This window comes from Syngnathoides biaculeatus, chromosome 5 (assembly GCF_019802595.1).
Source record: "Syngnathoides biaculeatus isolate LvHL_M chromosome 5, ASM1980259v1, whole genome shotgun sequence".
NCBI lineage: Eukaryota > Metazoa > Chordata > Actinopteri > Syngnathiformes > Syngnathidae > Syngnathoides > Syngnathoides biaculeatus.
In genome coordinates, this window is record NC_084644.1 from 34,672,517 (window position 1) to 34,699,199 (window position 26,683).

Genomic DNA, 26,683 nt, shown 5'->3' on the forward strand with positions numbered 1-26,683 from the left:
CTCTTTAACATTGTTTATTCAACACTTTAACATTGTTTATTCAACACTGCATTAACTATTTGTGCATAGTGCAGTTTATCCACTACATAACATCCTTGGCCAAGCCTTCAAAAGAAGCATTGTGACTCATCTCCAATCCGAAAATGTCACGTCCCATCAGAACGGGAGTAGGACCCAAATGCAGCACTCGGACGATGCAAGGTAGTTCGGGGAGAAACGTTTATTATTTCGTGGTCGGGGATCGGGCAGGAAGTCAGATGCAGCAGCGGTAGTTGGGACGTCGGGCGAAGAGAGCAGGTGAGCGGGCAGGCAGGAGTCGGTACACAGGAGGAACGATCAAAGCAGACAGAAGTGTCAAAGGAGTCAGGCTTACGGGGTTGGTCGGAGAACAGGCGAAGGTCGGTACACACTGGTTGTCGATCAGGGATACGAGAGTGCTGGAATGGGACATGAAGCTCAACGAACTGGCGCCGGCCAGTCGTCATCGGGGTCATATAAATACACAGCATAATCAGGCTGCATAAGCCGCAGGTGTGCGCCTCCCAATCAGCGCAACCGCGCGAACACCCGCACAGCCCTGGGTGGAGCAGCAGGATCATCACAGAAAAAGATCCCTAGTAGCTTTACTTGGTGCATCACTGTGGAACTCATCATTAATGACTTGAAATATTTTTTTAATCCCAAGAGTTTGGGGTTTGGGTTGCGCAACGCAACCTCTCCCCCTCCATTTGGCTCCAATCCATAGCATCTTTCACCATGGCGTCAGGTGGCTATCAAAACAACGTGAGCTCAAACTACGTAGAAACGAGCATAATGAGCACATTTTTTAAAAAGCGAGCGTTTCAATTTTGTGCGCTCTCCTGTTTTTTTTTATGTCCCCATGATGCTCATATTACATAGTTTGAGCTCGCGTTTTTTTGATACCCACCTGAAGCCATTGAGGTGAGCTATCGTTGTTTCAGACTGTGGCGCGACTTCATCGGCACAAGTGATGACACATTTCTTTTAAAAGCAGCTGCACAACTAACCATTGTAGTTGACATTTTTTTGTCTTAGCTTAAGTTTAAACAGACTCATGGGCAATCGTTTCTGATCTTTGGTCCAGTAGCAACAATTATGTGTGAATTTAGACTTACATCCCCTTTGTTCAAACCAGCAAAATTGGACAAGACAGTTGTATTGTGTTTCTGACAAGTTAATCTCACACACATCAACGCAAGTATTTGAGCCACAACGGCAAATAGTGCAGTTTGTGTTCCAAGCAGCGTAGTTTCTCAGCGCAGCGGTGAGATGGTGAGAAGAAGCCTCGTGTTAGTCTTTCTCATCCTTATCTAGGTAATCCTTGAAACATTTCAGACTTCAGCGTCACAAAGGACACAAAGAGTTTGCATCACATGGGTCCAAGAGCATTCAAGGAAACCACGTCACATCATAATGACTTAAAAGTATGAAAGGAAACTGTCACAAAGACCCGCGTTACAACTTAAAAGCATAAAAGGAAAATAAAAAGAATAGAGAATAAAAATACACACACACATAACACTACGCCAATAATCATAAAATCCAAGCTCCCGGAGGAGCTCTGAGAGCTCAGGTTGGGGGTGCACATTACTGTTATATATATAAATGTGTAACATAAGACATCGAATATCATATAAAAATGTTTATGGATATGTTTTTTTTACCAGGCTATGTACCTGCATATGACTATACAATGTGATTATATTTTTTATTTTTCATCCATACCTAAATATCATCCGCTCTATTAACTTTTTGAAAATATTTTGGAAAAAATTTGCACAAGATTTTCGCAAATTTAGGGTGTGCCTTTTGCGAATTTTTCTTTCAGCATAGTGATCTGCTTAAAAATAACCAAGGGGAGAAGCTTTTCCAGAAGTGGTTAAGCTCAAAACACTCGTGACCTGTGGTGCCTCATGGCCATTTTTTTTCGCCATAATGTCGTCTTCTACGCATGACGTAATTAACCCTCTTCTTCTATGAATGGGAGGCATCTGTGTTTGCCCATAACTTAACAGGGAACGGCCATGTTTAACCATTATGTTTATTGATAACCGGAAAATATGGTCAGTCATTAAATTCTTGATCAGCAACCTACTGTTTTGTTCCTTGTGCCGTTGTTGGACACACCCTCACACCCTGCTGGTCCAATCAGTGTTAGTATTCGTAATATACACTGTAGACCAGTGGTCCCCAACCTTTTTATCGCTGTGGGTAATGGGAGACAGTAGCACCTGAGATGTGTTGCTTATGTTCAGTCTATTTCGTTTTGTTGTTTTCTGTCACTCAAGAAAACCCCGCTTCACACAGATGGTATGTCGGAAATGACAACAGGGTTTTCAGTGCTTTGGTGGCGATCTCCGGTTGTTCTGTCTGATTTTAATGCAGAACATCGGCCGAGTTGTTGTCTCGAAATTAGTTTTAAAAGCTAGCGTCGATCTCAAACAGTTGATTTTCTTGAACAGACATGCTGAATTCACCTGGTTTGTTGATAAATGGGTTGCGGATGAATCCCTTGGCAGTTCGTGGGTCCTTATTGGTTGGGAAGTAGTGCTCGAACACTTTTAATTAGTAAAGTGAATAGCAAAGACAGGTGATCATGCACTAGCTGGGAGAATGAAAGCTTAGTCTCACACAGAATCCACGCTCATGTTTGAATCATGTCAAATATGCCTCTGTTCACGCGCCGTCCCAACAAATCCAGCTACTTTATCGGCCAACTTAAAGACCGTTGTCATTTTCCATTCGCAGGCTGAATATGTCACACATGTTGCCAGTTTTGCGACCCATTCTTTGTCACTAAAATGTGCTACCAGTGGCGACTTCTTTTCTGATAGAAATCTTGGCAACAGCTCTCGTGATTCAAACACTCTTGCAAGCGATTTCCTGCTTGATAACTGTAGGGATTTGCGAGGTTGGACCCTACGCGTGTTCGCTGATTGAGGAAGAAATGACCAATGATTAGACTAAGTTAACAGCAAATAGATTTAGTACAAAGGAATGTGCAATACAGTCATACAGTTCTTATCTAGGTATCTGCCGCACATGAGACGTGTGTCTTCTGGCAGGATAGCCCAAGAAGAAAACAAGAGCTGCCAGGTAACACAAGTTTTTTATATGTATGGGTCCATAGTTAAAGTGGCCGCCCCCCGGCAGTGTGGTCTTGGGCCGGGATGGTAACTTTCCAGTCCTTATCTGGTGTCGTTCGTCTCCACGGCAATGGCTGGGAGAGGAGGCTGCCACCAGCCACTTTTATGCGTACAAAGATCAAGGATAGCCAGCGCACTCCACCACGCCTGATTAGCAAATGGACAACACTTTCTCCGTTCGTTAAATGTATAAGGTCATATTTAAGCAAATATTGAAAGTACAATAAAAGTTAAATAGTCTTCATTCCCTCTCTTGATCTATGAAATAGATTACAAAAACAAACACGCAAAAGCAACATTTATGGAAAACATTAAACCCTCTCTAATCGTCCAAACATACTTTTTAACAAGTGCATAGTCACATGAGGAGGCTCCCACCAGCCGGTTTTCTGCGTACAAAGATCAAGGGCAGCCAGCACACACCACAACACATCCTTGTCTGATTAGCAAATGGACAACACTTTATCTGTTGATTAAATGTATAAGGTCATATTTCAGCAAATAATGAAAGTACAATAAAAGTTAAATAGTCTTCAATAACCATCTTATTTCCGTGTATAAGAAAAGCATCCGCGTCCATCTCTTCATAAAGATCCTCAAAAAGACGCAAGTTAAGGGTGTGTGTTTTGATGTGGTTTATAACGTTTTTTCTTGGAAGTTGTAGCCTCTTCTTCTGTCTCTTCACTGGGCTTTCTCCCCTTCAAAAAGAAATTTTCCGAAGACGTTTTTTTACCCATTTTGCTAGCTTGTGGGGGTAAATTTGGCAAAGTGACTGAGATGTGACCAAGAGAATCCGGTCATTTTTCAAAATAATACATTGTTCAGACTCTGATAATGAACACAGTGAAACTCATTATTTCTTCGGCAGCCCGATACCAATTGAGCAGTACTGGTACGCAGCCCGGTGGTTGGGGACCACTGCTGTAGACTATTGGACAATTCTGCACTTTAAACTACACCCTTAACACAATTGTCATTGCACTGGTCTGTCATGCTCAACCGAGAATGGGTAAGGCCACACTGTTTATACACTGTGTTAAAAAGCTGTGAGTTCTCATGTTAGAAACAGAGCTGAAGATAATTGTTTTGCAATTATCTTACTTTTGAGTCACATCAAGATTCCCACCTCTAATGTTCCATGTCCTCCGTGTTTAGTGATAATGTTGCTGTGAATGTGTGTGGACCTGGTGATCATTTCACAGTGTCTTCCTATTATTAACAAAATTTTTTAAGTTTTCCTATCCAGTATGACAGAGATTAACTACCCACCGCAACCATTTCCCCAAATTGACAGATATAGTAGGCAGTAAAGTATGTGGTCAACACTGATATTCCCTGATAAATCGCATTGTATTTTTTAATAAGTATCACTGAAACTCTAACAATGGAAAACCAGCAATACTTATTTCCCAACTTTATGGTTTTCATCCTACAAATTTAACCTTTTTCTGTCTGTCATTTCATATCCTGCCCCCCTTCTCTCCCTGCTCTCTCTTCCCCAGACCTTGCATCAGTTTTCTCTTCCCAAGTCCTGTCAGCAGATGTTTCTCATGCTGAGACTGAAGTTCTCCAACAACAACAGTGATTCACAATTCAGTGGGCAGCTGCAGAATGAGTTTGGGTTTATTTTTTAATGGACTGCTTGTCTCCGTGGTAACAGCTTTACTTTGGGAATACTTCAAGTTAAGAGAACATGCTACTGTGCTTGAGGAAGAGTTGCACATGACACAGAAGTCCCAAGATTTGACAGAGTCCCATATAGACTATCATCGAGCCCTACAGGCTCTACATGAAAATGGTACCCGTATGGTGTGCAGCAGCAAAATGCACACTGATCGGATCTGCAACTTTGATAACCTCTGCTATTGTTCAGAAGCAGATGAGTTTGTATTCTTCCATTCAAATTCCTCCATTATGTTGCCAAATTTGGGTTCCAGACGATTCCAACCTGCTCTCCTTGACCTGTCCTCAGTAGAAGATCATAATACCCAGTATTTCAACTTTTTAGAGCTTCCAACTGCTTCTTTGAAGTTTTTGTCCAAGCCTGTGTTTTTACCAGATGTGACATTAATTTTTAACAGGTTTAATCCTGACAACATAATGCACGTCTTTCATGATGATCTGCTTCCAGCATTCTTTACTATGAAACTTTATCCAGACCTTGATGACAGCGCACGTTTGGTGTTCATGGAGGGTTGGGGTGAAGGGCCACACTTTGACCTGTACAGACTTTTAAGCAATAAACAGCCACTTCTCAAACAGCAGCTAAGAGACTTTGGAAAACTAATTTGTTTTACTAAATCTTATGTAGGCGTATCCAAAATGACAACTTGGTATCAATATGGGTTTGTTCAGCCACAAGGGCCCAAGGCTAATATTTTGATCTCAGGAAATGAGATTCGACAGTTTTCTCAAGCTGTTATGATTAAAATGAACATCACAGGAATTGAAGAGGTGGAAAAGGATGCTGTTAATGCTGGCAATGAGAATAAGAAGGATGAATACATAGTTGTGTTCAGTCGGTTATCAACAAGGCTTATACTGAATGAAGCTGAGTTAATGATCGCATTGGCGCAGGAGTTCCAGATGAAAGTCTTTAAAGTTTCGCTGGAGGAACAATCATTTCCTAGCATTGTCCAGGTCATCAGTGGTGCTTCCATGCTTGTGAGCATGCATGGAGCCCAGCTTATAACCTTGCTTTTTCTCCCCAGAGGAGCTGTTGTGGTTGAACTTTTCCCCTTTGCTATAAACCCAGAGCAGTATGTCCCATACAAAACCCTTGCCAGCCTTCCAGGCATGGATCTACACTATTATTCATGGGGGAACACTAAAAAGGAGAATACTGTTGCCCATCCGGACAGACCATGGGAACAAGGAGGTATAGCTCACTTGGAGAAGGAAGAGCAAGAGCGAATACTGGCAAGCCAGGAAGTCTCAAGGCACCTGTGTTGTCGCAACCCTGAGTGGCTCTTTCGTATCTACCAAGATACTGTGATAGATATCCCTTCACTTCTAGATGTTCTCCATGAAGGCATGAAGGCCAGGTTGAGCTTCAAGAAGTCCACACCTGTCAGTAAGATTCATCCAGGTCGGGTCAGACAACCTCAATGTCAAACCCTGGTTCAATCAACTGAGAAGGCACATCTTACAATCTCATGGAAAATCCCATGGAATCTGAAATACCTGAAAGTGAAAGAGGTTAAGTATGAGGTTTGGATTCAAGAGCAAGGTGAAAATAGCTACATGCCTTACATCCTTCAACAACTAAACTACACGTTTTCAGAAAACATTAAGCCTTTTATCACCTACATGGTATGGGTCAGGTGTATATTCAACAACCTTCTGGGTCCCTTTGCTGATGTTCTTGTGTGTAGAACTTAAGGCAGTGTGTTGCTGTAAAATTGTAATGTTTATTTTATTAATTTTTGGTATTGTTGTTTTTGACCTGAAAGAGATAATGAATTCAATGTTTAATTGATTGTCCTGTCACGCAAAATGTAACTTCACAGATTATGGAGAGGAGTTAATTTTGTTGCAGTTTTAAAAATAGTAAATGTGATTTTTTCTGTGTAAATGTATACACACTTTTATGTTTACTTTCCTGGTGCTGGTTGTTGCCTAAATACACTAAAATCTTTACACTTTGTCTCATGTTCCTCTTTTCATGTCAACCCCAAAAGATTTCAGTCTAACGTTGATTTCAGTCTCATCGTGGAACCTTGGATTTATAAACAACCCTGTTTACAAACAATCTGGGTTAAGGAGAAAATTTTCGTCGACAATTTAGCTGTAGTTACATACTATTTTCGCTTTGCTAATGGTCTTGGTATAGACAAACGGAAGAATTGATGTTTTGCTTCTCCTGGTGCTACGTGGCGATTATTGACTGGAAGAAAAAAAAATGAAGTAACTGGGAAGTCACCATATCTCTGGAATAGAAGTTGTAAGAGGCACATGACAACTGGAGAGGAAGAAAAATATTTGGATTGTGGTCGGACTTTCGGTTCCAAAGTTGTAGTCAAGAATGCCCCATCATTGTAAGGGAATAATGTATGAAAGGTTTGCTAGGGTTTAGGCTTGGAAGGAAAATGTGGTATATTTGTTGAAATCTGTTTTTCTTCCAGTTTTTCTGTAGTTCTTTTAAAGTTGGATTTACACTTCTGTTTTCTGACATTTGCCCTTGATGGCGCTACCATAAAATTTTTGGGGCTCTCCTCTTGGTTGCCCTGGAGGTGAAGGTTCCTACTCTGGCCAATAGGGGTGCTTTTGTGGACCTTTGTATTTTGGTGCTAACTCACAATAGGGATGTAGTAGGGACTTGCGAGCAAGATTGAATGGCCCTGACGGGGGGCGCTATTGTTTATCGGTGGATTTTCGGTCAGGACTTGGGAAGTGGTGGTCTGAGGTACTTGTGAGCAAGGTCAAGGGTAAGCCCTTGGTGCTGTCTGTCACCTGACTTTTGCCTGTAACTCCAGAGAGGGTTGTAGGCACCCAGGACATGTATCAGCAGATAGTGCCGTTGAGTGTGAGTTGGCAGATATTTTTATTGTCCCTGTGTGAGTTACTGTTCTTGAGTTAGTTTTTTGTGTGAATTTGGGAGTAGCACTAATCAATGATTAATAACTGGGAAACGGTAAATCATACATAGGTGGAAATGATATAATTGGACAGGTCTCTATGCAGGCTATCACATACTTCGAGGCCAGGAAATTTTACGGGGAATTTAGTCACAAAGACCCTCGTCAACAGGATGGCCTGGTCACCCTGAGTCACTAGATATAGTGAAGAAAACAAGTTTTTGAACACCCTGCTATATTGCAAGTTCTCCCACTTAGAAATCACGGAGGGGTCTGAAATTTTCATCGTAGGTGCATGTCGACTGTGAGAGCAATAATCTAAAAAGAAAAATCCAGAAATCACAATGATTTTTTTAACGCTTTATCTGTGTGGTACAGCTCCAAATAAGTATTGCACACACTGCAGGAGGGATTTTGGCCGACTCATCCACACAGATCTTCTCTAGATCAGACAGGTTTCTTGGCTGTCGCTGAGAAACACGGAGTTTCAGCTCCCTCCAAAGATTTTCATTGGGTTTAGGTCTGGAGACTGGCTAGGCCACGCCAGAACCTTGATATACTTCTTACGAAGCCACTCCTTGGTTTTCCTGACTGTGTCCTTTGGGTCTTTGTCATGTTGAAAGACCCAGCCACGACCCATCTTCAAAGCTCTGACTGAGGGAAAGAGGTTGTTCCCCAAAATCTCACAATGTCCCATGTGCAGAAAAACACCCCCAAAGCATGATGCTACTACACCCATGCTTCACAGTAGGGATGGTGACCTTGTGATGGAACTCATTATTCGTCTTCCTCCAAACACTGTTAGTGGAATTGTGACCAAAAAGTTCAATTTCGGTCTCATCTGACTGTAAAACCTTCTCCCATGACTCCTCTGATAATAATTATCATACATTTGCTTCCAATAAAGAAATGCTTTGCTCTGCCCTAGATAATGTGGCAGCCCCCTACATCATGGCTGGCCTCACCACTGTTTTACAGACTTCGCCCTTCATCCAAGCGATCACTCATGTCACATCAGCGTCACTCATGTCACATAATACACCAGACACGTTCCGCCAGGTGTGTTGGACCCATTTCTTCACTTCCTTCCCACACTCACCATTGCGCTGGATTGTTGACCTGTAGGAATAATTGTGTTTAGAATTATCATACATCTGCTTCCAATAAAGAAATGCTTTGCTCTGCTCTAGATAACGTGGCAGCCTCCTAGCAGGAGATAGCAAGAACAAAATCATCTAATCATCAGAACTGTTAGAACTGCTGCCTGTTAAAGAAATAATGACCACACATGTATTCAGCAATCTTCAACACATGTACACGCACATGAACAAACATGTACACCTTGTTTCAAACTGTTTTGCTTGTCGTCTCCTTTTTGTAACATCCATGTAAATAAGGGGCGTCTTAAAACTAAATAAATAGAGGTGCTGAGGAGAGGATAATCAGAGAGTGCAGTGGTGAATTGTACGAGACAGTTCCTCTCCTCTCTCCTCGCGAGACTTGAACTGGTGTCTTTGCTTCCTTTTTTATCCTGTTTAATGAATGTCTGATTGGTGAACCTGACAATCATCCAAATGGTCATTTGCAAAATTTAAGAGGGGCCTAGACATGTGCTGGTTTAAGCAGAGGAACCTTCAGTGCCGTGTATAATTTCAAACCATGACGTCTTAGTGTATTACCAACAGTCACCTTGGAAACAGCTCTTTTCCGGTCATTGACAGAGTCCTGTTGTGTAGTCCTGGGCTAAATCCTCACCTTTCTCAGGATCATTGAGACCCCACAAGGTGACATCTTGCATAGAGCTCCACTCCGATCGAGATTGACCGTCATGTTTAAATTTTTCCATTTTCTAATGATTGCTCCAACCGTGGACATTTTTTCACCAAGCTGTTTGGCAATTTCTCCGTAGCCCTTTCCAGCCGTGAGCAGTTGTGCAATTTTGTCTCCGGTGTTTTTGGACAGCTCTTTGTTCTTGGCCATGCTACAACTTTGACTCTGACTGATTATATGGGGTGGACAGGTGTCTTTATGCCGCTAACAACCTCACACAGGTGCATCTGATTCAGGATAATACATGGAGTGTGGAGGTGGACTTTTAAAGGCAGACTAACAGGTCGTTGAGGGTCAGAATTCTTGCTGATAGACAGGTGTTCAAATACTTATTTGCAGTTGTATCACACAAATAAACCATAAAAAAAAATCATACATTGTGATTTCTGTTTTGTTTCACGATTATCTCTCTCACAGTGGACATGCGCCTAACGATGAAAATTTCTGACCGTTCCATGATTTCTAATTGGGAGAACTTGCAATAATAGCAGGGTGTTCAAATACTTATTGTCTTCACTGTATCTTTTCTGTCTCTATGCAAACTACTGTTCCTGAGTTTTTTTTGTAACCTTTGGGACAGCACTGAGCACGATTCAATCAATGATAAATTGGGAACCGTACATTGCACAGGGACCGGACCAACGTTTGCGCAGAAAGGACTCAGGATGGGCTACGGCATACATAAAGGATGGGGGGCTTCAATGATGTCGTGGATTTGGCCCCCCTTTATGGCAGGTTTTCGTGTAAGGTGATACCATCGACTTGACTTCCCTAGTGATGGGATTATGGCTTGGAATTAGGTTTCAGATAAAGAGATAGATTAGGATATAACACCTCCTCATGACAGGGCTATGGTTTGGTAAATGAGTTTTGGGTAAGGGGATAGCTCATGGAGACACTTGGAATGGTGCTAGCTCCACAACACAAAGTCGATTGACCCAAGAAAGGTCTCCAATTGAAGCTCGAAGTCTGACAAATTGAATGAAATATAATTTGTCTGGATCTGGCTCAGCATTCCAGAGTTGGAGTGTGTATTATTTTAGGTGAAAAATTGCAAAATTCAAATTTAAGAAGGCCGGGAAAAGTGTTTGGATGACCCTAAGTCCATGAGTGAAGTACTTTGACTGACTTCAAAGGCAAATTTGGCTCATCTGAAAGCTCCAGGTTTGACAACCACAATGAGGGGTCACGGGTTGCAGACCAAATGGTCTGAAGTTATGGGGTGCAAAAATGAGCCCACTTTTCTAATGCTAGCAATTCCAGTAGACTGCAGCCCTTTAGCAGGCATTTTGGGGCTCTTAAAATGGAGCGAGCGAGTTAAAAGTTGACATCGGTGAGGAGCCAGGTTTTAGGTTAGGCCTCTTCAGAGTATTTCAGGAATTATGGAACCAAGCACCGAGGTGCTTGATAGGGCACCAGCAGTTGTCTCCTGCATTGTATCTTTCATGTCACGTATGGAGAAGAGCTGGACCCAAGAGCTGACAGAGAAAGATAGATTATGATGAACAATTTATTTAGGAAAGGTAATAGAGGTTGTCTTAGGTGGGTTGACTGGCAGTGGCAAGGACATTTGGCAGGCAGTGGTGAAGACAGGAATGTCGTGGATCAGGAACACACGAGAAGACAGAATGAAGCGTGACACTGGAGTAAAAATTGGGAATGAGAAATTGTGTGTCTTAGGGGAGGTAAGTGGGCCTTTGTACTGCTTGAGGAAGCTGCAATACTTTGGCGAGGATTTCTGGGAAGAGGCAGGCTTATATCCAGGTGGTGACGAGGACTGATTGATGACAGGTGTTTAGCTTGAGGAAGGTGGTGTGAGAGAGAGAGAATCTCCAATGACGGTACTGCAGGGTAGTTAATAATATTTCAGGCATTATTCTTAATGTCGTAGGCTGAAACTTGACAAGCACAGACTTGTGGCATGTCAGGTTTCACAGGAATGCCGTCCCTAACGACAGGCGACATGGTGGGATGACGCACAGGTGTAGGTTTTCATGCGATTTTTGCCCCAGGCTAGATGAATTGAGACCAGGTGTCTGTTGCCCCCTTCTGATCTGGTGAGTATTTCAATATGTAGAGTGGCCTATCTATGGATTCCGCGCGACAACCTGTACAAGATAAGAAAAGTGGAAGGTCTTATGGTGCATTTACACAGGACGCTACAGCGACTTATCAGTGTACGTCACCCATGGGAGTTTGATCACTGGTGCTCATTGCGGACATGTAGGCGATCAGAGAAGAGAACAGGAGGGGCCTTACCTGTTGCAAGCGTAAACAACGGAAGAACAACCACGCGTCCTTATTCTGAGAGCAACCATGGATGAGTTAGCAATAGCCATTACTATGTATGTGGAAATGTAGGAAAGGCAAACGCCATCATGTCTGGGTCCACAACACTTACCAGAGATCCATGCACTTCGGTGAATTTCACCACGTGATCCGCGAATTGCGTCTTGATGCCTACCTCTTCCAGAGCGACATGGGGCTCACTCAGGTGTGAGCCACATCAGGCCTGTTGACCATTTCTATCTGCCCCACCAAAGATTGGTACAGAATTGCCCAAATCATACCAAAATCATGACTACATTCATTGGAGCATATTTGTAATGGTGAATGGTTCCACCAAGTGGTAAGTCCTAAAGTCAATACATTGCGTTGACTTTGGCTGTTCTCTTTCTACTCTGTTTCTGGATACTTCGACCACCAGCAGTAGACCAAAGAAATAATGTAAAACAATGAGTTCAGAGCAATGATTCTGTCATTTTTAGAAACTACAGTGGAACCTCAGAATTTGAAAAGAATTCATTCCTGTGAAGTGTTGAAAGACAGCTGTGCAAATTCCGAAGCATATTTTCCCATAGGAAATGTAAATGATTTTAATCCATTCCCAACCTCCAATTAGTAAATTGCTATTTTAATTACTATTTATGTAAAAACATACACCCTACATTGAAACAATAAAATGCATTAAATGTAAACCAACTTAAGTGTCTATCATTTACCTTTTTGGTCACAATCTAATGGCATCAGAAGGACTCGAGAGGAAAGGAAGAAGTGTTGAAGTCACCCCTCCATGATTTGAATGCTTAATTTTCCAGTAGCATCTCTATTTCTTCTATCTGCTGCCTTTGCTTTACATTACTAGTCACTCCTTTGGCGCCTTTTATTCCATTTTATTCTTTAGGATAGTCGAAATAGTCGATTTAGCCATACGTTGCTAGTTAGCAAGAGCCGTAACAAACTGATTTCCGTACTTAGAACCACTGTGGTTCGCACAACATTCCTTTTCCTTTGCTGCTGGTAGCGCTGTTGTCTTTCTTTGTGGCCATGGTAAATAAAATACTGGAAAAATAACAAGAAACTATCTTGAGAAACTGATTTGCTCAAGGTTCCACTGTATTCCATTTATTTCCCTGACAGAATAACCAGACTGTTTTTCAGTTAAGCAGGGCTGTAAGATGCTGATACAAAGATTCATTTCCTAAACATTTGTAAGCATTTTATAATTAATAAAAACTTGCTGATATCTATATTGAGGTACTGTGACCCTTGTGAGGATAAGCGGCTTGGAAAATGGACATGGACATGTATTGAAGAAAGATTTGGGAGGTAATTGTTGAATCTACAATTGACAGTGACCGTGCAATACCCTGAAAGAAATGTACAATTTCACTATCGCCATAATATTTTTTTAATTTACACAAATAATACCGTTTTAACTGGCCCGTTAATTTTGCAGTGCATTGCAGGTCATCCTAACGTGAACTGTCATAAATCGGTCATGGAGGCTAAGTAGTGCCTCACTGAAGGATTTACAAAACAGGGAGTCCTTGGTCTACAACACAGATCCGTTACTGCCTTACCGACTAGAATTTCGCCATAAATTGGATTTCACCGTTAAAGTCAAAATTTATTAAGACCGCTGGGATTGGCTTCAGCATTCCCGTGACCCTTGTGAGGATAAGCGGATCAGAAAATGGATGGTTGTTGGTACTTCATATAAAAAAACAAATAAATTAAAGTAAAACATCTAAGATGCTTCACTTACCATTACTGTGAGAGGTGGATGGCGAAGTATGGTGACTGCGCTTAGCTATTGCTAAGAAACCTTGTGAAGGTAGCCGTTGCTAGCGATAAATTCCTCCTCAGCGTCCTTGCCTTCCTGCTCTTTAAAAGTTGGGAAAATATGGTAAGCCTTTTCCCTTAATGAATATGAGGCTGATATTAAGATTACGTTGGTTCTGATCCTCGAACCATAACGTAAGTATTCATTCCATCTCGGCAACAATTCAAGAACATTGCTTCATTTTTTTCTTCTTCACGAAAAAAGTTGCTTCGTGATCAATGTATCCATAATAGGGGCGGAACTAAAATACAGACTTTGTCCAGAATAATAATCACCACGGTCGTCCAACTGAAGCTCAAGTCTTTGTCCGTCATGTTTGTCGGTTTTACTCCATTGTCTGACATTTTTTTTTCTCTTTCCCCCATGATGTTCAGCTTAATTTCCATGGTCATTGCTTTTCTTTCGGCTGGACCAGCATTGCTAAAAAAAACAGCTTTCTTCTTTTGGGCCAGGATATTGGTGTCATTTTGTCTTCTGGCTATCACCTCAGATTAATGGTCATTGTGAGTGCACATACCAACAGCTGGACACCGCGCTATGTTGGATTTCCCAGTCTCACAACACATCATTGAACACCCACTGGGCTTGGGTTGGGTATGCACATAATCCCCTACCCAGTGCCTCCTTAGCCATCTCCCTTTTTCAATGCTCCTTGTGCTACCAACCGCCACTGTTTCCATCACAAGACTAAGATCTTGCACGACCATCTTTGCTGGTCCATATGGCGCCGGTGTTCAAGGGCCTGGAAGCAGGTGCATGCTGCTCTTCTCTGGTCCTCTGCCAAGTCTCGAGTACAAGCAGACTGTCGCCGCAGTCCTCCACAAGATTACAGGGTGGGTCAAAAGGTGTTGCCCAGTACAAAACGCCTAACTCTCAAGGATAAAAAAAACAAAAAACTATCCCGCCCCACATTATGTTAAACTTGTACAGAGTGCCCTAACCTGTTTGTGGTTCACATTATAGACTTGTGCAATAACAATTGTGCAAAGTGAGCAGTTTTAAGTGATGAATCATGCAATAGTCTATAGAACTGAACCAGCAGGATGTGAGGGTGTGTGCCAACAATGGCATACCAACTCCCCTCATGTCTTCCCTCAAAACATCGATCAACCCTCTCTTTGGTCTTCCTCTCTCTCTTTTGCCTGGCACCTCCATCCTTAGCACCCTTCTACCAAGATTCTCATTCTTTCGGCTCTGGACATGTCCAAACCACCGAAGTCTGCTATCTCAAATATGTTCTACAAACAATCTAACTATGGCTGTCCCTCACATGAACTCATTTCTAATCCTAACTAACCTGCTTACTCCTAGAGAAAACCTTAACATCTTCATTGCTGCCACCTCCAGCTCTGCTTTTTGTTGTCTCTTCAGTGCGACCGTCTCTAATGCATACATCATGGCTGGCCTCACCACTGTTTTACATACTTCGCCCTTCATCCAAGCGATCACTCATGTCACATCAGCGTCACTCATGTCACATAATACACCAGACACGTTCCGCCAGGTGTTCCAACCGGCTTGGACCCATTTCTTCACTTCCTTCCCACACTCACCATTGCGCTGGATTGTTGACCTGTAGGAATAATTGTGTTCAGAATTATCATACATCTGCTTTCAATAAAGAAATGCTTTGCTCTGCTCTAGATAACGTGGCAGCCTCCTAGCTGGAGATAGCAAGAACAAAAACATCTAATCATCAGAACTATTAGAACTGCTGCCTGTTAAAGAAATAATGACCACACATGTATTCAGCAATCTTCAACACATGTACACGCACATGAACAAACATGTACACCTTGTTTCCAACTGTTTTGCTTGCCGTCTCCTTTTTGTGACATCCATGTAAATAAGGCGCGTCTTAAAACTAAATAAATAGAGGTGCTGAGGAGAGGATAATCAGAGAGTGCAGTGGTGAATTGTACAAGACAGTTCCTCTCCTCTCTCCTCGCGAGACTTGAACTGGTGTCTTTGCTTCCTTTTTCGTACTGTTTAATGAATGTCTGATTGGTGAACGTGACATTTATTTGGTCCTTCGAGCCGGATCTAAAAATACCTGAGGTTTCCAGGGGCTGAGTCGACGTCCAGGCAAAGACCGTGGCCACGGCACTTGAGACCCTTTCCGGGACTGGGCCTCGGCTTTGCGTCTGGAGGATGAGGGTTGACGAGAAGCTGAAGGAAGTAAAGGCATCTCTGGTGAGTAGGAAACTCCCATACTCATGAGGAATGAGTGAATACACGTCTGGGTGACTGCCAAACCAAACCTTGAGAATACTAGTCCCTATTGAGTAGACTAATTAGTCTATCAAACTGAGAAAAAGGCAAGTTGTGTCCTGAACGTGAGCTCCGTGAAACGTGTGCATGTGTAAAAGTGTATCAAGATGATGTGAAAACGGGCATAAAAGGTATCACATCTCATAAAGTTGATGTAACATAATTCGTCCAGGGAACGGAAGACTTGAGAAAATCTTACCACTTAAATGGTGTGGAAGTACAACAAATTTGGATGACAGCAAAGTACTTTCTCACACCAGCAGGGAGTTCAAGGGTCAATATTGTGAACTTCTGCTTGATTTAGACAAAAAGTTAATTTTTCTGCCATTGGAAGAGCAAAATAAAACAACAATGAACCATTTGAAGAATATACAATTGGAATGACTGCATGTGTTAAAGCAAACAGTGGCATTTATGAAGATCACACTCGAGGGAGTGTGCATCAACGGCAATTAAAAAAGCTCTTTGTGCGAATTCAAATAATCCTATAAAGCAATGGATTGAAAAACATTTGGGTACACAAACCGACTGGCAGCCTGTAACAAAACGTTAACCAAGAACGACAACAGAAAGAGTGCTACAAAATAAGAAAAAGAAAGTTGACACCTTTCTGACAGAGGAAGGAGAAATTTATGGAGCTTTATGCAAATATTTAATAATGAACGCAGATGAGGAAGAGACGAGCCATCTCCCCATCAAAAATGTCACAACTAATGCTCCCAAAATGCAACTTTTTAATTTGCCCCATACATTTGTTGGGAAGAGATGGCTTGCTGAAACTAGGACTGGGCTTAATTCCCTCTCTGACAGGAAATATAGAAGTAAAAAGGAAAAAAAGGAATTAGTGGGAGGACAGTTAAATATCTTACGAAATGGGAATTCAGCACTCTATTATTACACCTTTGATATTCCAAACAAACCTCCCACAAGAACAGATTTCTTGCTGCAAAGAGCTCGAGACATGATTGAACAACCACAAAATGACGTAGGAAGTGACTCATTGCATGTGACTGTGTAGGATAAAATACTGTAAACGTATCACAGCCCACACCAGACAAAATCATGATTGATAATCTGTACTAAGATGGTACATCAGTCGTGGTGGCATGAACAAGACTGACTCACAAACTAAATGCATTACACAAGGACTGGACACCACCACACACGTCACAAACTTAACAGGAGTGGAAGAGTTTGGGACAATTTGTATTGGTAGTATGAAATGTTCCTGATTGGACAGAAAAAGAACCAGATTTGGATTGGGACGACTGAACTGTACAGAGAATATCTTATTGGACAGTCTTAAACCGTCTGAGACCAGATACTGCTGTATTTACGGTGGTATCACAATCTACACAGACAATACTGGAAAAATAGAGGAATAGTGACAACTACAGGGAACAAAGTGACATATGCAGAGCTACTACAAAATTTGCTCAGAGCAGTTCAATTACCAAAAGAAATAGCCATATGTAAATGTGCAGTACACACATCAAATACAGACAAAATGTCATGACGAAATGGATATACAGATAAAACAGCAAAAGCCAAAACCTTTATGGGATTAGCTGACCATGCAACAAATGAAGGCATACTTTCAGATGATGTGTTAAACAAAATGCAACAACAAAGCTTACCAGCAGAACTAAAAATGTGGAAAAAAATAAGGTGCTACATTACAAAATGGGAATTATATCAGCACAGATACAAAACAAAATTCTACCAAAACTAAAAATGTGGAAAAAATAAGGCGCTACATTACAAAATGTGAATTATATCAGCACAGATACAAAACAAAATTCTACCAAAAACACTTTTAAGTGGGCGGCAATCTTAAGCCATGGGAAGTCTCAGGTCTCAACAGGGGGAATGCTAGCCCTGGTACAAAGGGATTACATGATCCATGGATTTAACTTGTATGCAAAAATATTTTTGTCGGTCTTGTTTGATCTGTATAATCCACTAGGGAATGTGCATCCGAAACGTGGTCAGTTTCCTCAAACTACACATCCATCCTTCCCTCCATCCATTTTCTTAGCCACTTATCCTCACAAGAGTCACGGGGAGGGCTGGAGCCTATCCCAGCTGTCAATGGGCAGGAGGCAAGGTACACCCTGACCTGGTTGCCAGCCATTCGCAGGGCACATGGAGACAAGCAGCCACACTCACAGTCACACGTAGGGGCAATTTGGACACAATGATAGATTTAGTCTAACTATACATACATTACAAGCACGTAAGGGTCTCATTCCATTCAAAACATTGTGTGGGAGACCATACAAATTAACAATATTTTCCACACAATGAGAGATAGACGAATGATGAAGGAAAAAAAATAAAACCTCACACAAGTGGGTCCCTTTCAGGAGTTAATAACAACCCCAAACAGCTTAAAAAATTGCAGAAGGGGTACTTGAGTTCATGTGTTGATTGTGAGAAAGTTATTGCTTTTGAAACCATTGTTAACACCAAAAAAACAAATTTTATTGGCCACTTGTAAGATAGCTGTTCTCATTCCCACTGCCAAGGTCGCTGTAGTCCGGTTACACATGGGAGTGAGACTCCTGTCATAATGGTGACTAAACAGTTAAATTTTGCTGTTGGGTGTTGGATCAAAACGCTACCCATTATTTTCATATTTCTGCTCGAGTGGTACCTGTGGGAACCACTCAAGGTCCCACCCCAAAAATAAATAAATAAAATGAAATGAAACAAAACAAATTGGATAACTACACACAAAAAACATGTCCAAAAGATTGTGTTCTTTGCACGGATCCAGAGATAATACCAATGCTATTAATTTGTAACAAATGCAAAAAAAAAAAAAAAAAACTTGAGGTATTCTGTGTATCCATTAACTTATTTTGAAAAACAAAAAACATTGTTTACTAATGGCTTGTCACGAGGAAATTTCACATGCATCAATTTGATAGGATTGGAAACAAATTGGGAAATTTATCAGCATTGATGTGTAAAACCATTTTTGTGCCATTGTCATGGTGGTGCGACAGTAACTGTCTTTTTGATTTTTTTTTTGATTTATTTTTTTACGCCGGATGCCTTTCCTGATCAACCTTTCTGCATTTATTCGGAGAGAGAGCTGGAGCCAATCCCAGCTAACTTCGGGCAGCAGCAGACTACAGCCCAAACTGGTTAGCCAGCCAGTCGCAGTGCAGATATCGACACCATCACTGATAGGGAATTGATCCCACGCTGCCTTCACTCAGAATGTCCCTCGGAGGGAAACCCAAACTACAATGTGGCCCCCAAGACAAATGAGTTTGACCCCCCGCACTACACCATCAGAAAAAAATGTAACAAGTTACTGTGCTTTAATAACTTTATTACTGCCATTTGCCTATTCATCCTATGTCTGTTTATGAATTAACATCTACTGTACATGCAGTTTTACCCGAACACTGGCATAGAGTGAGCAAGAGCTGAATGACATGGGCAAAATAGCAGAAAGAAACACGTGGATACACCTTACACACTGTAAAAGGTAATCTCAGCTGAGTCAACCAAAGGGAAAGGTGAGCAAAGTCCAGTGTACGGTGGTTGCGGATTTATAGTATCTGAAAATACCTGAAGGCTGGTGAAGATTTAAAAGACACTTGACTCATTTAGGGGTGACTTGATCGACATGACTTCAAAATGACTAAATAATATGACAGCATGTTGGGCTGCAACATTGACAGCCGTAATGATATTTTTGTTCATATGCTTCTTTTGGACACCTGTAAAGCTGACAAAAATACATAACAACAGAATCTATAATTGTACTCAGTCAACTATGTCTACCACACATAAGATAAAGAGGTGAAACCTCATTTCAAATAATATTGGTAAACAACTATGCAGGAGTCACCAAGGCATGAAGGGAGGACTCTGTGTGTGCCTCCCAATGAATCAGTTAAGCACTTTTTCAATTGACCCCTCCGTACAGGGCACTTAACCACGCCTCCTGAAGTTACGTCACCCCACGTGTGCTAACCTCAGACAAACAATTAGCAAAAATGGCGGCGCAGGAAGAAAAGACTAGAGCGAAATTGTCCGATTTACCAGCTGATTTCTCACTCACATTCTTAGCGAATAGTGAAATATCATTGAAAAGCAGAAAGCAGGGCTTCAAATATTTCAGCGAGGGGTATTTCAATGGTATTTACATGCATATCGACGGAGAAACCATTGATATTAGCGCGAGATCTTTCCGGAGTCAGAGGAAGACCGAGAAGCCACGTAATATAATATATTATGACCCAAAGACAAATTCGTCATTGACAGTTTCCTATTTTCGTGTTACATATCACACTTGGGTGCAGAATCTGTATGTGTATCTGTATAGCCGTTTGTGAACCGCCGTATGAAGGAAAAGAAGGCGAGGCTTGATTTACGAGTTATTTCTCTCGTTTTCTTTGTGTAACGTCACGCGCTCCCCTCAATAATTATTCTTGAATTAGTGCCGAACCTACGTAAGTCCCGACCAAGTACGACAATCACTACTTTATAGTATCCTCAAACATCCTTCCTTCAGTCTTTGTGTCTCGGTGCACGTCGAAGGCTTTTAGGACTCGCTAGTCCGGTTTCGCTTAGCTCGGGAGCCGCCGAACAGAGACACGTTTGTGCAGTCAGATCATCGCAAAATATCGCTCAACACAGATCAAGTGTGTCAATCATTCACAGTTAGCTATGTTATGCAAGCAAAGAACTGCTAATTCATTTATATAAGACATGTATTGGAAATCAAATATACGGCATACCTTCGTGCAAACACAGTCCGGTTTACAGTAGCCGCGTAGGCGCGAACAAATGGACACGTTTGTGCAGTCAGATCATCGCAAAATATTGCTCAACACAGATCAAGTGTGTCAATCATTCACATGTAGCTATATTATGCAAGCAAAGAGCTGCTAATTCATTTATATGAGACATGTATTGAAAATCAAATATAGGGCATACCTTCGCGCAAACATAGTCCGGTTTACCATAGCTCGGTAGCCGGCAACAAAGAGACACGTTTGTGCAGTCAGATCATCGCAAAATATCGGTCAACACAGATCAAGTGTGTCAATCATTCACAGTTAGCTATGTTATGCAAGCGAAGAACTGCTAATTCATTTATATGAGACATGTATTGAAAATCAAAAATAGGGCTTACCTTTGTGCAAACATATCTGTTCCGGTTGATTTTAGATGGATTCAGTTGATCATACGATCTTCCATAAAGTTTGATCCATCGAAGACATTTTTCGTACTCGGTCTTCTGTTCCGGTTGATATTAGATGGATTCAGTTGATGATGCAGTCTTCCACAAAGTTTGATCCATCGAAGACATTTTTTGTACTCGGTCTTCGGTTTTGGAAAGGGTACGAATTGAACTCCACCAACTAGCCTTTCAGGATACCTGTCGTCACTATTACAAAGTCCATGACAACACCTCTTAACCATATCTATTGTTAAAGAACCCAAATACGCGATAAAACGCTAACAAAAGCTATACTGGACCACGCAACGTTGTCTGAGGGAATGGCGGGTGCAAAAAGGGGCGTGGTTTATGCAGATCTCTGGCCTCTGATTGGTCAGCGACGTCAATTCCTTGGCAGTCTAATTGCTGGGGATTCCATCTATGGGCTTATGCTAAAGGAAACACCCATTTTCTTCTCACCTTTTGCCAATTTAATGCTAACTTAAACCCGAAAGCCATACAAAAGAGTCCGTATACTATGGAGGTAGTTGAAGTATTTTAACTGAAAAAGCGTGAGGAACATTTCATTATTTTTTTTTACATAAGGGAAACAACTGGTTGTTATTAATGGAGATTGCAGCTAACAGGGTAAACTATAGTTGCATCACGTGCATGGGCCCTAGGTCACTAATATGTGTCATTCCAACAGAAATCCCAACACAATGTACCCTGGAGGTAATGACGAAAACAACTCCTAACACCACTTGTCAAAAATGGAATAGTGTTCATCCAACAACTAAGGCAGTAAATGATAAATTTATATTTTTTACTAATATTGCATTGGCTAATTTCTCCTGTGTTAGCTTTACAGGGACAGGTGTTAAGGTGGGAATTCTGAACAAAACATGCTGTCATGATATCCATCTGCAAAGTGCCCCACTGCTCCCATGCAGCGATGTGTGGTGGTGGTGTGTTGGTCAAAAGTTGTATGACACACTGATAAATGCAGCAGGAATGTGTGTGCACTGGTATCACTGTTCTTATCTGTGACTGTGTTTCCATCCAAAGCAGAGGATATACAATTGGCCGCATCCATCATTGGACTTCCCCTTGGGTTCTCCCGAAGGCGAAGGTCCTCTTGGAAAGATGGAGATCCGACATACATTGATGCAAATGGCATACCAACTGCGTACTAGTTGAGTATAAGTTGGTTAACGAGATTGCTTCAGGATGGGAATCCATCTTGTTATGGATAACTCTGAATAAAAACGTTGACAGAATCAACTACATACATTACAATGTACAAAAACTAGTTAATTATACAAAAGCAGGCTTTATTGCCATAAGAGAACAAGCAGCTGCAACCTCACTCATGACTTTCCAGAACCGCATAGCAGTTGACATGCTCCTGGCCGAGAAGGGTGGCGATTGCTCAATGTTCAGTGACCAGTGTTGTTTATTCCAAATATCACAGCACCTGATGGGTCACTCACAAGGGCCATTCGAGGCTTCCGCACCCTGAACCACAAGATGAAGGAGCACTCTGGTGTAAATACATCATTCTGGTCTGAGCGGTGGGAAAAAAAAAAAGTTTGGCAAATCTAAAAATTTGGTGTTCTCTGTCCTAGTTTCTATAGCTGTTTGTGGCTATTCTTGCATTGTGTGGAAGTTGTTTCATTCCCTGCATAAAGGCATCACTTCACCAACTTATAACCCGACAAATTCTAAATTGGCAGAAATATATCCACTATTGGCACAACGGGGTAAAGACAGTGATATTGTTGACCACGATCATGACGTTATGACTTCTCTTCCAGACCTGTTCTCTGATCCAGAAGATTAATTAGTACTATATTTTCCTCCGAGTTCTATGTTTGTTTTCCTAAATATGACTGTAGAATAAAACCGAAATGATGATCTATTAGATGATGTGAGTATTTGAGCACATGTAGGATAAACAGGAGGATAATGTAGAAATAATTGTCAATATAATTAACTGTTTCTGCCTGCAATGAAGAAATTCTTTGCTCTGCTCCAATTCAGTTCCTGTTCCTGCCTGCAATGAAGAAATGCTTTGCTCTGCTCCAATTCAGTTGCTGTTCCTGCCTGCAATGAATGTTTGCTCTGCTCTAGAAAACGTGGTAGCAAATGTAGGATAAAAAGGGGGAAATGTAGGAATAATTGTGATCAGAATTATCATACATCTGCTTTCAATAAAGAAATGCTTTGCTCTGCTCTAGACAACGTGACAGCCTCCTAGCAGGAGATAGCAAGAACAAAAACATCTAATCATCAGAACTGTTAGAACTGCTGCTGCCTGTTAAAGAAATGATGACCACAGATGTATTCATCAATCTTCAACACAAACACCACAACAAACATGTACACCTTGTTTCCAACTGTTTTTCTTGCTGACTCCTTTTTGTAACATCCATGTAAATAAGGGGCGTCTTAAAACTAAATAAATAGCGGTGCTGAGGAGAGGATAATCAGAGAGCGGAGTGGTGAATTGTACAAGACAGTTCCTCTCCTCTCTCCTCGCGAGACTTGAACTGGTGTCTTTGCTTCCTTTTTTGTCCTGTTTAATGAATGTCTTGATTGGTGAACCTGACATGACCACAAGTATTTGAAGTCCTCCACCCTCCCTATCTCCTCTCCCTGTATGTAGCCTCACACTTCCCCCGCCACTCCTCTCATTAATGCACATACAGTGCCTTGTGAAAGTATTCGGCCCCCTTGAAAAAATAAAGATATAACATTTTTTTTTAAAAAATGTCAAAAATCAACAAGTGGGACACGATCCCGAAGTGGAATGAAATTTATTGGACATTTTTTAAACTTTTATTAACAACTAAAAAACTGAAAAGTGGAGCGTGCAATATTATTCGGCCCCCTTGCATTAATACTTTGTTCCGCCACCTTTTGTTGCAATTACAGCTGTGAGTTGCTTTGGGTATGTCTCCTATCAGTTTTGCACATCGAGAGACTGAAATTATTCCCTATTCTTCCTTGTAAAACATCTCAAGCTGGATGAAGAGTGTTTGTGAACAGCAGTCTAGAACTCTGCCCACAGATTCTCGATTGGATTCAGCTCTTGACTTTCACTTGGCCATTCTAACACCTGGATACGTTTATTTGTGAACCATTCCATTGTAGATGTGGCTTTATGTTTTTGATCATTGTCCTGTTGGAAGATTAATCTCCGTCCCAGTCTCAGGTCTTTTGCAGACTCCAACAGATTTTCTTCCAGATTGTTCCTATATTTGACTCCATTCATCTTCCCATCAATTTTAACCATCTTCCCTGTGCCCACTGAAGAAAAGCAGGCCCAAACCGTGAGGCTGCCCCCACCATGTTTGACAGTGTGGATGGCTTGATCATGGCGATGAGCTCTGTTGCTTTTACGCCAAACATATCTTTTTGCATTGTGGCCAAAAAGTTCGATTTTGGTTTCATCTGACCAGAGCACCTTCTTCCACATATTTGGTGTGTCTCCCAGGTGGCTTGTGGCAAACTTTAAACAAGTCTTTTTATGGATTTTTTTTTTTTTTTTTAGAAATTGCTTTCTTCTTGCCACTCTTCCATCATGGTCAGATTTGTACAGTGGATGACTGATTGTTTTTGTTGTGTATGACTCTCCAACATCATCTGTAGATCTCTGTAGTTCAGCCAGAGTGATTATTGGCCTCTTGGCTGCATCTCTGATCAGTCTTCTCCTTGTTCGAAGTGAAAGTTTAGAGGGACGGCTGGGTCTTGGTAGATTTATAGTGGTCTGATACCACTTGTATTTCAATATCATTGCTTGCACAGTGCTCCTTGAGATGTTTAAAGCGTGGGAAATCTTTTTGTATCCAAATCCAGCTTTAAACCTATCCATAACAGTATCTCAGGACCTGCCTGGTGTGTTCTTTGGTCTTCATGATGCTCGCTGCACTTTAAACAGAACACTCAGACTATCACAGAGCAGGTGCATTTATCCAGAGACTTGATTACACACAGGTGGATTCTATTCATAATCACCAGTCCGCACTCGATCATTCAGAGATCCTCACTAAACTCCTGGAGCGAGTTTGTTACACTGAAAGTAAAAAAGCCGAATAATATTGCAAGCCCCATTTTTCATTTTTTTATTTGTTAAAAAAGTATAAAATATTCAATAAATTGTGTTCGTCATCACGATTGTGTCTCAGTTGCTGTTGATTCATGACAAAAAAAATTATTTTATATCTTTATGTTTGAAGCCTGAAATATGGTGAAAGGTTGAAAAGTTCAAGGGGGACGAGTACTTTCACAAGGCCCTTAAAAATGGAAACTAGCCCACTTTTCCTTCATTCTTCAGATCTCTCTTCACCCACTTGTATTCTGTTGAATCAGTTGGTTAAAAACTCCACACCCACCTCTCCAATTTGCTTCCATACCTCCACAGATAAGTCATCAGGAGCAACTGCCTTTCTATTTTTCATCTTCGTTTCTGCCTTTCTAACTTCCCCCTTACTAATCATTGCCTACATCACACTTGCCTCTGCAACTCTTCCTGCTCTTAATTTTTTTTATCAAGTTCTCAAAGTATTCTTACCATCTCTTAAGCACAATACTGGCAGCAGTCAACGCATTTTCATCTCTATCCTTAATCACCCTTACCTTTTGCACATCCGTCCCAAATCTATCCCTCTGTTCGGCCAACCTGGAGAGATCCTTTTCCCCTTTTTTCCTGTCCAACCTGGTGTACATGTCATCATAAGCCTCTTGTTTGGCCTTAGTCATCTCTATCCTTGCCCTATGTCGCATCTCAATGTATTCCTTTTACCTCTCCTTAGTCCTCACAGTGTCCCACTTCTTTGCTAGCTTCTTTCCTTGTATGACTTGTATTTGATGTGTATTTTGGGGTTCCACCACCAGGTCCTCTTTTGCACTTTCTTACCAGAAAACACACCAAAGGACTTTTCTGTCTGTCCCTCTGATCACCCTGGCTGTAGTAGTACAGTCTTCTGGGACCTCCTCCTGTCCATCAAGAGCCTGTCTCCCCTCTTTCCGAAAGGCCACACAAAATTCTTCCTTTCTCAGCTTCCACCATATGGTTCTCTGCGCCACCTTTGTCTTCTTAATCTTCCTACTCACCATCAGAGTCATCCTACACACCAAAATTCTATGCCATTGAGCTCAACTCTCCCTTACCACTACCTTACAGCCAGTCACCTCCTTCAGATTACATTGTCTGCACAAAATGTAATCAACCTGCGTGCTTCTACCTCCACTCTTGTAAGTCACCCTATGTTCCTGCCTCTTCTGAAAGACTGTGCAGGTTGGTACATGTTAAGATGTTAGAACAGATGTTTGCATGTTATAATTGGGATGTCAATGTTGATGACAAACCATCAACTTTGTTTCACATCGATGATCTGATAGACAACCAAGACAGCCCAATTATCGTCTTTGTGGTTGCCACTTCAAAGATGGCTTGACGGAGAATGACCCAGCTCGCAACCACAGAAAATGGATGGACTTCGCGGATCCAGAAAAGAGCAGG

At 41.6% G+C, this 26,683-nt stretch overlaps 1 protein-coding gene across 16 annotated transcripts in view; it reads left to right on the forward strand.

Moving 5' to 3' along the window:
• pomgnt2 (protein O-linked mannose N-acetylglucosaminyltransferase 2 (beta 1,4-)) overlaps positions 1-26,683 on the forward strand; it is a 43,437-nt gene that overhangs the window by 12,591 nt on the left and 4,163 nt on the right. For 3 of the 16 annotated variants that reach the window (XR_009794957.1, XR_009794951.1, XR_009794949.1), the window contains 3 exons: positions 15,767-15,893; positions 19,070-19,285; positions 19,378-26,682. Coding sequence is in view for 5 of the 16 variants with exons in the window: in XM_061819463.1 (XP_061675447.1) it covers positions 4,779-6,548 (1,770 nt within the window). In the remaining 11 variants the exon portion in view is untranslated. Of the gene's footprint in view, positions 1-3,050; positions 3,118-4,669; positions 6,783-15,766; positions 15,894-19,065; positions 19,286-19,377; position 26,683 lie in introns of those variants that run through there. The other 13 variants (XM_061819465.1, XM_061819461.1, XM_061819460.1 and 10 more) reach the window with 10 other exon arrangements.